Source organism: Rhea pennata, chromosome 1 (assembly GCF_028389875.1).
Source record: "Rhea pennata isolate bPtePen1 chromosome 1, bPtePen1.pri, whole genome shotgun sequence".
NCBI classification, from domain to species: domain Eukaryota; kingdom Metazoa; phylum Chordata; class Aves; order Rheiformes; family Rheidae; genus Rhea; species Rhea pennata.
Genome location: NC_084663.1, coordinates 193,758,983 through 193,772,700, shown reverse-complemented (window position 1 = coordinate 193,772,700; position 13,718 = coordinate 193,758,983). Strand labels below are relative to the sequence as shown.

The window sequence follows — 13,718 nt, the reverse complement described above, 5'->3', positions numbered from 1 at the left end:
AATATTATGTCAACATGTTAAATAACAAAACCTCTACAACATTGTAATGGCATGTGCCTAAGCAGCTTTGCGTAAATAAACTTATATAGGCTATCTGATGTAACATTCTTTTTCTAATAGGTATAAGGCTGCCACTGTTTAAATGCACTGACAGTTTCTGTCACGAGCACTTCCTAATGATGCTATATAAACGGATTAGGAATTATCTCACCGTAAAACAATGTTGTGGCAGCACACTTTCAGTATCTTTCAACAATAAATTTGAACACAGAGACATGATTTAAGCTGTTAACAAATATAACAAAAAAAGTAATTCATTTCGTAAGACAGATAGCTGTACAGCCTTAAAATTAAGAGATGTAATACACGGAGCAAGAAAGTCCAACCAATTGTGTTGAAAACCTACAGTTAGGAACTATGAATAAAATCCATCCATGGAAAATGTATAATCATAGTTTCCACAAAAAGAAACAAAGATAAGATTCTAAATACATTATTTTCTCCATAGAAACAACTTATTAACTGCCAACACCCTTTACAATGTAATAGCTTTGAATTTAGTAAAAGCTCTTCCTGAAGAAACATTGTAATAATTCTTCTGTACAAAAATGATATTGTTCTTTCACTTGAGTCTTGATTCAGTGAAGCGGGATCATTGCATCTATGTGGAACCCTTAAGAAAGCTCTCTACAAGCGCCACGAACTGCATACAGGCTGCTTACTGTAAGTTACAACTTCTGTTTATGTATATGTGAGCAAACTGTAGTTTTCTATCAGAAGTGAGTCATCAAACTCAGAGCTAAGTCCAAGCTTGGCCAAAATTCAGAAGGCTCCAGACCCACTTCTGCTTTTGCTGGCTAGAACTAGGCACTTTGGCTCACATCCTGGGGAGTTCAACACATAATTACCTTGGAAGATTTGAGCCTTAACTATTTCTAAACCACTCATCACCATTCTACCTAGGCAACTAATTATAGCATTTTTAAGAAGCACATTGTTTGCATCAGAAGCTTGGCCACTCTTTCATTTTTGAAATGCTAGAAAAAGAACACAGAAAAAAATTCTGAGGACAGTTTCTTACAGTGAAAAGAAACATTATTTTTAATGATGCCTATCTTTTTGCTGGAAATGTTTGTTTTCTGTGCAAAGTGTCAGCTTTTCAGTTTCGTGATTACTGGCTCCCTTTATTCATTGATAGTCTTCAGCTGTAAGAAGTTAAGATGACTTCTAATTATCTTGCTGTTTAATGGATATGGTTATGATTCAGAGGAGTCTCAGCCTCCCTTCTTGCTGTTAGGCATTTTGGCAAGCTCTTGGGGGATTTTTTTCCTGCACAGTAGCAGGAATGGGAAGTAATGTTCCATTCAATTCTTTCAGCTGTGGCTACTATTAATTACTTTCAAGGTTTCCCTTAGGAAGACACTGTCACAGGAAATGTGCTTAGTCTCACCTATATGTGCAGGATGATTATGCTTCTGGGAGGCCAGTCAATCACTCCAGACTGAGAGGAAAGACAAAACCGTCTTTCTGTGAATTCTCATGAGGAACTTGGTTTCTCTGCCAAAAGGAGTTTATGGAACCGCTTGTGAGCAGTGAGGTCCTGACTATGTGAATATTACCTAGGTAAAACGTGTAACTTGGGCTGAAGAATTAATTTAAGATTAATATTCTCACAGTATACTGAAAATAAACGGTTAAGCCCTTAATAGTGAAATATAGTGAAAAACACTCGCGCCAGCATTCTCCCAGTTACTGCACATGTAGCTTTAGCTTTGCATATCCCCCCCCTTTTTTTTAATTGTTTGACACTATTTCTTGACAATCCTCCGAGCACAGCGGGTGAAGAGTAAAACTACTCCAACTGTTCCACAAGCACCTAACGCTCAGCCAGACTGAGCAGAGGCAGCCGGCAAGTCCCGAGGAGGCAGGCGAGGTGCGGCGAGTTTGGCTACTGAGCAGCCCCTAGTGCCTGGCTCTCCCCGTTGCAGCCTCCTGCCCTTTCGGCTCCACAGCAGAAGCACAGAAAACAAGCTTAGATTTCTAGGAGTCTGAACAGGGGATTACTACAAATAAAGATGAAAGACTGCAGATGCCAGTCACGGACTTAAAAAGCACTGATAAGCTATAAAGTTAAGTCATCACTTCAAGACAAGGGCCTCTTTCCAAGTGCCTTACTTCGGTTAGGCTTGTTTCATCTACCAAAACAGCAACTGGAGGTATTTTTAAAAAGACATGATTGTTTCATTTAAAAAAAATGAATAATTCATAAATCAAGCAAAGGAACAAGGGAATGTTGGTACTACTTCCCTACTGGTTGCGACAAGTGTGTTAGTAAGTTTTACATTTCATAGCAAATAATATTATATGCTTTTTGTCACATATTGATTGGACTGGTTGCTGGATATGAATGATGAAGATGAGCACGTTCTGACTCAAAAAAATCTTGCAAGCTGTAGATTTTGCTAATAAACAAACAGGAAAAAATCATCGGCTTTGGCAATAAGTAAGATTTTTTTTTTTTTTCCTGCAACAGTAACATTTTTTCTAAATACTTTCACCAGTTTCAGGAAAGGGTGGGTTAGAGTCAGGGGTTTCCTGAGCTTTTCAGAACATGGTTTTAACGTAGCCATGTGTTTAGAAGAGCCCCTAGAGAGTCTTGTTTTGGAACATTCTGACGCCTACACATTATTATCTTTGCTACATTTTGCACTTTTGTGTGAAATTTATTTTTAATCTTTAACAAAACATGCCTCTGTTTATCTTAAATTCAGAAAAGGTTTAATAATTTAAAACAAAATAACTTCTAAAATAATTAGATTTACAATGAATACTGAAACATAAAAGTATAAAGCAAATTAACAAGAAAGGACTTCTTAAAGATCAAAGAAAATATGTTTATTTGATTTGATTAAAAACAAATAAAAAGTACTTTCACTTTAACAGGTTGTAACTGGCTGTTGACAGAAACCAGTGAAAGAGTTTCCCAGCCCCACAGGATAAAGGTTTGCTTCTGATAGAGGTTCACGTACTCAGAACAGACTGCCCACTGATATGGCAAAGGAATTATATTTTGAAAATCGGCAAAGCTACATCAGTATTAGAAAATGTTGACACAAAGGCAAGTTCCCTTGGACAATACGCTCTTTTTGCTGTTATTAAATAGAACCCATGGTGCTAAAAAATGGGTATTTTGCTCTCTTCCATCTATTTATTTAATATATAGAAAAGCTCCAAGAATGGGAGAGGTAGAAGTACCATTTAATTCAGTGGAGAAGCTGGACATATTAGCTCAAAAACTACTTCAATGAAGTATTAGAGTCCCTAGATTAAGGCTGGCTTCCAGAGCTCCTGGGCAGAGCAGGCTTGGATGTGCCGGGCTCTGCCCAGCCAGCTGGGCCTCTGTCATGTCGAGGCCCAGTCCACTCGGAAAAAAAGTCTCCCCCACAGACTTCGGTGGCAAAAGTGCAGACCCCTCAGGAAATGATGCCATGCTGGCACCCAGGCAAGAAAAACCTAAGCATTTGAAGCTGGAATTTATTTTAAGTCAGGCTGTCTAAAAGCTTGTTTAATGAGGTTTTATGTTTGCTAATACCAATTTAATTGATGAAAGGGCATTTGAAAGAAAGTATGTTTTTTGGAAAGAGTCTTTCCTCATTTCTAAAAGATAAAAGAGTTCATGGTCTATATATCTCTTGAAACCTCAGTTAAGTCCCCTAGCTAAACCAAAGAGACCAGGTTTGACATTCCAAAAATGCTGAGGTAAAAAACATGCAGAAAGAAATTTAAAACATTCATACATTTTAGATGGCCTTTATGCAAAAAGTTGAAAAAAACCCTTTTATTCATAAAACCCCAATAATTTGAAGGTTGTCTTTAAAAGCAACATGTGAAATTCACCATCAAAACTAGGGTAATAATTTTAGAGTAGTAGTAGTAATTTTCATACTAATTTTAGAGTGTCCATGCGGGCTAAAAGAACAGCCTCTTTAGGAACCACAGTCACTGCATCCCACTCTCCACCCTTTTTCCATCAGCCTGGAAGATGCTCTCAGTCGGGCTGTCCAGGTCTGCACACCAGCAGGCCAGCTCAGCAGGCCAGCTGCGGCACACAGGGCCCCATGTGCAGGGGCTGGCACAGGCAGGCTGTGCCTGGAGCAGTGCTCGCGGGCTTGCTGCCTGCACTGTGGCGAGGCTGGTGCTGACAGCAGCCTTGAAATCATCGTGAATGGAAAGCGCAGCCGTGCCTGCCGCTTCTCAATAACCGCAGCACTTATTGCTCCCCACAGGTCCTCATTTCTGGTAAGTTTGATTAGTCTGACAACTGCTCATATAATTCCTGTTAATGTGCAGCAGAGACACCGATATGGTCATAGGAATGAGAGATACTACAGTTATCCAGCACTAAAACATTCACTGGAAGATCTTTAAAACAAAATAGGTTGTGAAAGAAATCAAACTTTGTTCAAATTTAAACCAGTTGACACTTTGACGAGAAAATGTATCTGTGATTTATGTTTATGTCTGGGAGTTTTCCCTAGTGTGAAAGTCTGTCTTTAAAGGAAAACCAGCTCTTTCTTGCAATGTGCATTCTTTTATCTTATGCAGCCTAAACTATGGATTACAGTGATGTCAAAAATGGTACATGGAGTGATTGTATCCTGTCTGTGTTCTGCAAGAATGACTTTGAAAGTTAGATGTTTCATCTCCACAGTCATATCCTGGTCAACAAACTCAGTCAATAAATAAATACATTTAAGTGACAAACCTAGCTTTTCTGTAAGCTGCAGTTAAACAGGAACTTGATTTGTTTTTTGTATTCACATCTATTCTATAATAATGAACCTAGCACCACAATATCCGAGTACCCATTATGATTACAAGATCAGAGAAGCCTTTGTGGTACCCATTTTCCTAAAAATATTTTTAAAAACCTAGTCTTACATTCTCACTCTTTTGAAGTCTTTGCTTTAAACCTAAGACCTTCATCTAAACGGCCCTCACTTCGGTTTGGAACAATTTTTGAACTGCTGACCTGATTCTGCTGAAGAGGATAAAAATAAAAGGGTATGAATTTCTCTGCAATTAAATATTATCCAAAGCTGAGTGTTAGAAATATATATAGATATATAATTCCCATGTTAATATCACTTTTTTTTTCCTAGAGCATGTAGTGTTCATTTTAACTGCCATGTATGAAATTCATAGCAGCAGGGCAATTTGGGGCAAAATGTTAAATAGCTGAGCAAACCACAAGCCTCAGAAGAAATAAGTGAAAGAGACAGATACCAATCATGTGCCAAATACACAGCTGGAGCAGTGTAACAAAGCTGGTGGCAAATTTTCTAATGATGGTTGAAAGGTCTTTGAGAATAATTTGAGCTAACACTAACCCAGTTACTGTGTTGTTACTGCTGCTACCACGAACATAGTTTTCCTCCACAGTTCTCAAAACTCGTTTCCAAAGATAATCTGCCGTGGGCCTGTCCTTGCTAGTCATGGCTGAGGGATGACAACTTTGGGCACAGAGGAGCACAAGGTGAGAGCCTCCATCAACCAGCGCTGCCACACAGCCACCCCGGCCGCCTGCGGGCAGCTGGGGCCGGCGAGGGGGTTTTGGCGGCGCCAGCAACGCTGTTTTTTGACGGCTAACCTCAAACGGGCGCGGGAAGCCCTGCGGACCTGCGGCGAGGCCCTGCCAGGGCGGGCCGGGCCGGGCCGGGCCGGGCCGGGCGTGCGGTGTCGCGGCCTCCGCCCCTTACGGTTCCCGCCGCCGCCAACGGCCACCTCGCGGCCGCCGCGGCCCTGCCCCCGCCCGGCCCCGCCCCCCCAGGGGAAGCCCCGCCCCCCCAGGGGAGGCCCCGCCCCCTATCGCCCGGCCCCGCCCCTCCTCGCGTCCCGCTGCCGCTCCCTGCGTCTGACGCAGCGCGCCGGGGGAGGGGCGGAAGTGAGGCGGAGGCGGAGGCGGAAGTGGCGGCGGGTGTCGGGCCAAGATGGTGAGCGCGGTCGTGTGGTGCTGCTCGCGCCCGGGCGGTGGGGGTGGGAGGCGCGCGACCCCCCCTCCCCTTCCCCCCGCGTCCCGCCGCTGCCGTTGGGACCCCAACGGTCGGCGGGGTGCCGCGCACGGCCGGGGCGGGGTGGAGGACGGGACGGTGCTGTGCTGAGTCATGGCGGGCACGCGGCGCTCGGGGAGGGACGTGGCCCGGGCTGCTCTGTGCCCGCGCTGGGAAGACGTCCGGGTGCGCTTGGGGCTGTGCTTTGGAGCCGCTTTCCTGGGCGCCGGGCAGGGGAGGGACCCGAGGCTCTCGGTAATCTGCCGCTCCAGGAGCCCAGGGCTTCAGGGGCGAGCAGCGAGCACGGCGGTGGTTGTGGCCGAGTTGCGGCCTTTGAGGTGTTTACTGGCGCTGGGACCGCCTAAGCCGGACGAGTCATTGGCGTGACTTGAGGGGTTCACTGTCTAGAAGTATTTCCTGCTTCTCTTTTATTTCATTTCACTTCAGTCTTCCTAAAATTTTGCCCTCTTGTTACACTAATTAATAATACCTTTTACATGGTTTTGTTTACAGCGTGCTCAGAAAGATCAGATCAGTACTGAGTACTTTAGCACTGATGCTTTTGATGCATGCGATAGAAGATGTTTTAGGTTTTTCTAATAGCCTTGAAGTTATTGGCAGTTACCGTGGTAGTGTACTGTTTCAAGAGACTAACTGTGAGCAGTTAGGGCTCTCTGTTGGAGCTGACAAAAATGATGGAAGAAACTCTTATGCTGAGCAGCTCACTGCTGTCACCTTCCAGAGATTATTATTCATTGATCTGTTGTAGTAATATGTGTGAACAGTCCTCAAATGCCTTCAATATAATCAGCTGTTGTAGCTTTAAATTGGGAATCTAGGTTAAGAAGTTTTACTTACTAAGTCTGTGGAGATGTGTTTTCTCTGGTTGTCTTTTACAAGTTATCATTTCTCCTTTGCTCTTCCAGTTAATTGATCTAATAGACTGCGTGAATAGAGCTTATCCTCTTTAGGGCAGCCTTAAACTGTAGATTAAATACAACTTGATTGCACTTGATTTGTGTTGACATGTATGAAAGAATGCCTAAACATGTTCCATCAGTTGGGCTGGGATTTGCCTTCTTCTCTCTGAACCCTGCAGCAGAGGGTTGGGAATGAACAAGGGGTAATTATGATTTTTTTTTTTTAACTGCTTCAGCCAACATCCAAAAATGTTTACTATTACCTTTAAGTATCATCAGACTCTCTGAAAGCATTCTTACTTAGTGTTTTCCCAATTCCCCTTTCCCCATTCCCCTTAAAAAAAAAAAAAAAAAGAAAAAAAAAAGAAAGAAAGAAAAAAACAGAAAAACAACCAGAAAAAACCCTCTTAAGGCTAAAACTTGTGCCTTAGTAGTCTGAGGAACTGTTGAACTATTTAGTTAAAAAAAATGCAGAATCTCTGTATTTTTCATATGCTTTGGGTCAAATGGGGCCTGATTCTGTGAAAGTAATCATCGCTCTTTGTTCCAGAATTCCAGAGGAGCTACTTCTCTGTTGAAGGATTGCATCCCAATTACTGAATTTTCACCTGCTGGACCTACAGGAAGTCATGATCTTCTACGTAGAGGGTATGTTCTATTGCTTCTTCTTAAATTGAGCAGTAATTGATGTAAAACTTCAGATGTAGGAAGAAAACATAGTAAATATTTTTTTTTGAAAAAGTTTCTTGGTAGATGTGTCTCAAAACCTGTGGCTAAAGCACATGTTTTCAGTCAGATTGTCTTTCAAGCTTTAATTTTCTGCGAAATGTCACTTCAAGAAGTAGGTAGTGTTAATGGACTTTGACTCATTTGATGCTTATTTTTAGAAAATAATGGCAAAATTTTAATCATTAGGAAATACATGCTAGTTATGTATATGTGAATGTGCCATAGAACTGCATGATATGGTTGATTTTGGTTTAGGTACAAAAAGTAAAGTTACTGTTATAAAAATACTATTTTTATTTTTATGAACAATTTACACAAGTGGCAAAACTATGTACAAGTACTGAATAATGAATCTACAGTAACTTTATGGAGTTTAAAATGCAGGTAAAACAGCTATGGAGGGGAAAGCCTGTGCAGTATTCCGACTGAAAAAACTTAAGCACTTGAGACTTTTCTACATTAAAATAAATAAGTGTGCAGTTATTGATATGTTTCTCTATTTATGAATGAGGTTAAAAAAAATCTTTTATGTCAAATCTAAAACTGAAGATAAAAAGATGCCTGAAATTCTTAAACAAATTTTTTTTCTTCTGACAGTGCTATAGTTAAGAGTTCATCTTTGCTTCTTCTCCATTAAGCATCACTTTTATATAGTTGAAACTATGCTAGTCTTGTGTCTTTGGATTGATGTTTACATCTGGAATTTGTATTGGACTGCAGCTTAAAAAAATTAATCAGAACACCATTTTTTAATTACGTTGTTTTGTCTGTGTTTTTTAGCTTTACAAGTGTGAAAAATGAATTGTTACCCAGTCACCCACTGGAGCTGTCAGAAAAAAATGCAAGTATAACATCAAATATAGTCATCTTCACTCTTAACTAATTAGGAAGCTGCTTTGTGCAGCAGCCAGGAATGACCAAGGTCCTGTCTTTGATGGAATGTAGATGTTCCAAAGCCGTAACACTTTATTTATACCAGTAACATTCTTGGCGAATTTGTCTGACGTGTAACTTCCCACTTGTATTTCTCCTCACTTTAAGTATATAAGCAGACTTCCAAGTTGGATAGTAAGCCTTACCGAAATAAAGCCCCAAATTTAGTAAGTTTAGTTGTGTATGCAGCCTCTGTAGTCAGTGGGGAGGGCAATACAGTTTTTGAGTACAGCTTTTAAAATAAGAGGTTCATATTTTTTGTTTTACTTTATTGTAGTGTCTTATGTTAACATTGCAGGCATATATTCAGTAACGTAAAAGCCAAAGTTAAGACTGAATTATTCAAGCTTGGCAATATTGAGTTTAAGGGTGTGTGTCTGTGTATGCTTTAATATTCATGAGCCAGCATTTTTTTCATCATTAAAACTTGCTACTAAGTGGATAGGTGCACATTCTTTATCTTATATATTGGTTTTAGAGCAACTGGTAGGAAAGCAAAAGACAGCTCTTATCCTGAGTCTTGCAGAGTGTATGTGATACTCTGTTTTCCTACTTGATCAGAGAAGATGTATTCCAAATATTTTGAGGTACAATCTTCAGTGACTAAAAATAATATGAATTATTGCTTTGTGTTTTTACTTCAAACCAAGCTTAGCTTTCTATTTATGTGCTAATTATAGTAAAGCAGTACACAACTAAACCACTTGGTGGGGTTGCATGTACTGATTGTCAAAAAGGAAAAAAAATGCAATTATTAATTTCTAATAAAAGCAAGCTAGTTAAGTGCAATTTCAGTGATTTAACCAAATGTTACTACGTTAGTATGTATCTTGTACATTTGAAACGCTTTTGACAGTATCACTGAATTTTTACTTCTAAATTTTAGTGAGTGTATTTGTTTAAGCAGGATATCACACTATCTTCTATGACTGTACTTGAATGTAGCTTTTCTTTTTTCCTTTGATAGTTCCAGTTAAATCAAGATAAAACAAACTTTGCTACACTGAGAAATATTCAAGGACTCCATGCTCCTTTAAAGCTACAGATGGAATTCAGAGCGGTGAAGCAGGTAGGCATTTTTATCAAACTGGTATAATTTAAATCACTGGAAAGAATTTTTATCTGGATAAATAACCTTTTAGAAAGTCATCTTTCCACACTGAAGTACAACCATCCTCTATTTCCAAGATAAACTTTTACGGTGAACTCTTTTAATAAAAAGGAAGACAGACCCAAACATTGCAATTCTTAATTTCCAGAACAGTGTATATATTAGAACTTTTCAGCTGCTGTTCTAGTAGTGATTATTTGGTGATATGAAAAGCATATTAGGTTTTATGTGTACTAGCTTCCTACAACCCTTGAGAGAAAAGCAGGAGGAATTCAGTATTAATTCCTAAAACTTGCATCTCTTCTGTGGAACTCCTGAGTTTCATTCGAAGGAATCTCTGCATCTGCAGGGAAAAGAAACAGAACAATAAAGCAAGTGGTGATTTGGATGTGCAAGGTAACTTGCAACATGATGCAGAGAATTTTTTTCTGTGCTTGCTGTTATTCCACAGCCTTATAAGATCAGGGGAGCTTTATGGTGAGTTATCTTCAAAGAGTTTAGCTTTATTTGGGAAGCTGAGTCTCCCTTCTTTCCCATCTTATCTCCTGTGATGGAGTAGTTGGAGGCTGACTTTGTCCCCTAGGAACATAGAAAGCTCATTGGTCCTAGTAAACTGTTGAGGGTTGGGTTTTTCGTTTGTTTGGGGGGGTTGTTTTGTTTTGTTTTTTCACTTGTTCAAGGTTGTCAAGTCAGTTAAAGAGGGTTGGAGCAGTTTTGTGCTGTTCTCTAGTGGTTCAAATTTCTGCTGAACTGCTGTAAGCTCCATAAAACTTGGTAGGAATTTCTTGTCTTGAAGATGGGAGATATGAAGACATCCCTTGATCTCAGCTGTGCTGTCTTGTAAGGAAAGGCCTTTTTCCTAACTGATGATAGCATATGGCACAAAAGGGGACAAGTGAGGACAAATATCGTGCTAGTATCCCTCTACGTGTATTCTTGAGCAAGGGAAAAATCTGGTGATCAGAAGATTGTTCACTCCAGGCTTTTGTCTTTGATGTTAGATATACAAGCTCTCTGCGATTTAATTTCACCTTTCTAGAATATGAAGGGGAATACTGCGTGTGCTTGAACTTATCACATTTGTACCCGTAGTTATACATACCTGCAAACTATATTGTGTGTAAAGATAATAGCTACATGATAATTCTATATTTGTAAAATGTGTTCATAATATAACTGAAGTTTCACTCTCAGTAGTGAATGTAGTTGTGAGTAGGGATAAGTCATTCTGCACAGACCATTTAGGATCTGAATGCCCTGTGTACCACTAGAGTTATTCAGTAATACTTTGGGGTGGAAGATGCAGAAAAACACCTACATTTTTTAATAACTACAGTGAAAGCTGCAAGTCTAGTGAAAGACTCTTCCTCTGAAGATAGTGATAGACAACATAATATGGTGATGTTAGGTATGTTTTGATGTCAGTGTGTGCCAGTAGCCCTCTTACTTCTTTCTTTGAAAATGGTGATAAAAATAACGGTCATTTTTTGACAGTTACTTCAGATTGAATTTGAATTTTTTATTTGGATTTCCGAGACTTGCCCAAATTTTAATGTCTGCTGTCGTCTTATAGGTCCAGCGTCTACCATTTCTTCACAGCTCAAACATAGCACTGGATACACTGAGGGGAAATGATGAAAGCATTGGTTTTGAGGATATTCTTAATGGTAAATATATTTTCTTTCAAGTGTTTTGTGAGCTATCTAACATGACTTGAAATTAATGGAAGAGTAAAAATTGGGAGCTGTTAAGTTCTTTACCTTTAGGAATTACAAAAACTGGAAACAAAATACAGATAGAAATTGAGTTCCTGAAGTGAAAGAAACTGTGGGATGGAGAAATAAATGTTCAGCTGCTAGTTGTGTGGCAATTATTCTGAAATATGGAGTAAACCTGTATTTAATTTTAAGATAGGTTTCTTAAGGAATAGATTATATACTTTTGCTAAATGCCTGTTCCCCCAGAAACTTTTGAAGCACTTACCCAAATTTTGACAAGGAGAGATTTCAAAGTTTCTGCAAGTTCTATAATTAAAAAAAAAAAAAAAAAAAAGGCTGAGTAGAAAAGAGATAGGGGGAGGATTCCCTTGTACTAACTCAAGAGCTAGCAGTTGTATAGGCTGCTGGCTGTCAGTATTTGTGTAGGATGGAATAAAGCTGGCCATAATATTTCTGGTTTTAGGAATCTACTTTTTGTCCAGCTGGCAGTGAAGGCGAGGGGTGCAAGCAGAGAAGAGTCTGAGGTGGGGGGGAGAATGAAGAGAGTTTGGGATAGAGGGAACTTGAAATACTAGAGAGGTAGGTGGAAGTCTGGAGGCATGAGGGAAACCTCAGAATCTTTTTTGGGATGGATTTATAGGGAGCATGTGAAGGAATCTTAGGTTATTGTGGTTGAAGGGGTAGAGCAATGTCAATTTATAGAAATTTGGTTGTTTTGTTGCTCACAGCAAGCTGTAATATGCTTATAGGTGGAGAAGGAGTAAGTGCTCTGTTAAAATTCCTCTTGTAAAAGTCTGTATTTGTTAGCTAGGGCTAAATGAGGTAGTTTTGGTGTCTCTGGAAGAATATCAAGAGGGCATTAATAGGCTTTGTCTATGGAAGGAAAGTAGTTTGCTACACCCATAAGGTTCGTTGCTTTCAAGACATTCACAACTTTTTTTCTTTTTTTAAAACCTTTTTTTTGGTATGGAAATGAAGTTCATACTGTTGGTATTGGTGTGTGTTTGTGTCCCCTGCACATTATTTACTACCTTCTGAATACAGTGGCCCAGTGTCAACCATGCTTTAGAGAATGGAAAAAATTTCATGGACACTTAAGGGTGAGAATTTCCTCAGAACTAAGCAGTCAGCTGAAGAAGAGAAACCATCAGTGGTATGCCCCAGCTAGTGGAAAGCTTGGAGTGTGAGCTTCTACTGTGCTAGACCCCAGAGAAGTATCCCTGGAAAGATGTGTGGGTGCCTATGAGAAGAGCATCAGTCAGACTGGCATTATCCCAGACATCAAACAGACATCAGTCATGATACTCAGACTATAGGAGATTGTGCTTATGTAGAACTATGTGGCTTTGCTTGGATTGTTTTTTGTTTTCCCCTTACAAAAAATCTGTACACTAGAGAAATTGATTATCTGATCATTATTTTGGAAAGAGATTAATCGGTTGGACAGATTTGTGCTTTGCACAGTAGCAAAAATCAGTGGAGTCATTTGCACTAAGCATTAGTATAAAAAGGAAAATCTAGATGAAATATAGTCATCTTGATGGTTACTGTTTGTAGCTTTGTAGAAACCTAATATTGCCGTTTTTCATTTTTTTTTCAGATCCCTCACAGAGTGAGGTTATGGGAGAGCCACACATGATGATGGAATACAAGCTTGGTTTATTGTAACAAAATGTACTCCAAGTCTGTTCTCCATAAAAATTTTTGTGCGTGTCTTTATACTGAAGACTCAAATGCATGATACTATATTGACACTCACAGTGTTAAACCTACAGATCCTGTCCTGCAGATATCACTTGCCTTCCTTGATGAAAAGGCACATTAAATGTTTAAAGTCTATAAATTGTTCTGTGCTTGTTGTCAATTATGGAAATGTCCTGTAACTAGATTAAATAATGTCTCTTCGTACACTGCTCAGGACAATAGCTTCTTAACTATGGAAATGGTATGTATACGAAAAATCAAAAAAATACTCGTGCATTTTAGAACTGATTACTGTAGCTAAATACGTTTAATGAATGTTCTTGCAAAAGAACTTTTTAAGTGGGAAAAGAAGATATTTTCCATTGGGTAACTCTTTGTTCATGAAAGTTTCCATACTTTTTTTTTTTTTTTTTAAAGCATCGAATAAAAGTTTGCTATAAATGCTGTGGCGTTCCAAAAGATATTTAATTGTAAACCAGGCATCTGTTATCTGCAACACAGTGCTTCACTCTTGTTTTGCAGTTTCTCTAAAAATCTGCAGTGGCTTCCACAC

The 13,718-nt window shown here is 39.5% G+C and overlaps 1 protein-coding gene across 2 annotated transcripts; it reads left to right on the top strand.

Annotated features, from left to right (window-relative positions):
• Nucleotides 1-5,928: 5,928 nt before the first annotated feature.
• On the top strand, nucleotides 5,929-13,304 carry POMP (proteasome maturation protein). Of its 2 annotated transcripts, none has more exons than XM_062567168.1 (6): nucleotides 5,929-5,993; nucleotides 7,521-7,618; nucleotides 8,480-8,540; nucleotides 9,600-9,701; nucleotides 11,317-11,410; nucleotides 13,062-13,304. In XM_062567168.1, exons 1-6 carry the CDS (start codon nucleotides 5,991-5,993, stop codon nucleotides 13,127-13,129), a joined length of 426 nt encoding a protein of 141 aa, XP_062423152.1. In that variant the 5' UTR covers nucleotides 5,929-5,990; the 3' UTR covers nucleotides 13,130-13,304. The 2 variants fall into 2 exon arrangements, with proteins under 2 accessions (XP_062423152.1, XP_062423151.1); XM_062567167.1 differs by lacking the exon at nucleotides 5,929-5,993 and adding an exon at nucleotides 6,134-6,236.
• Nucleotides 13,305-13,718: the final 414 nt, after the last annotated feature.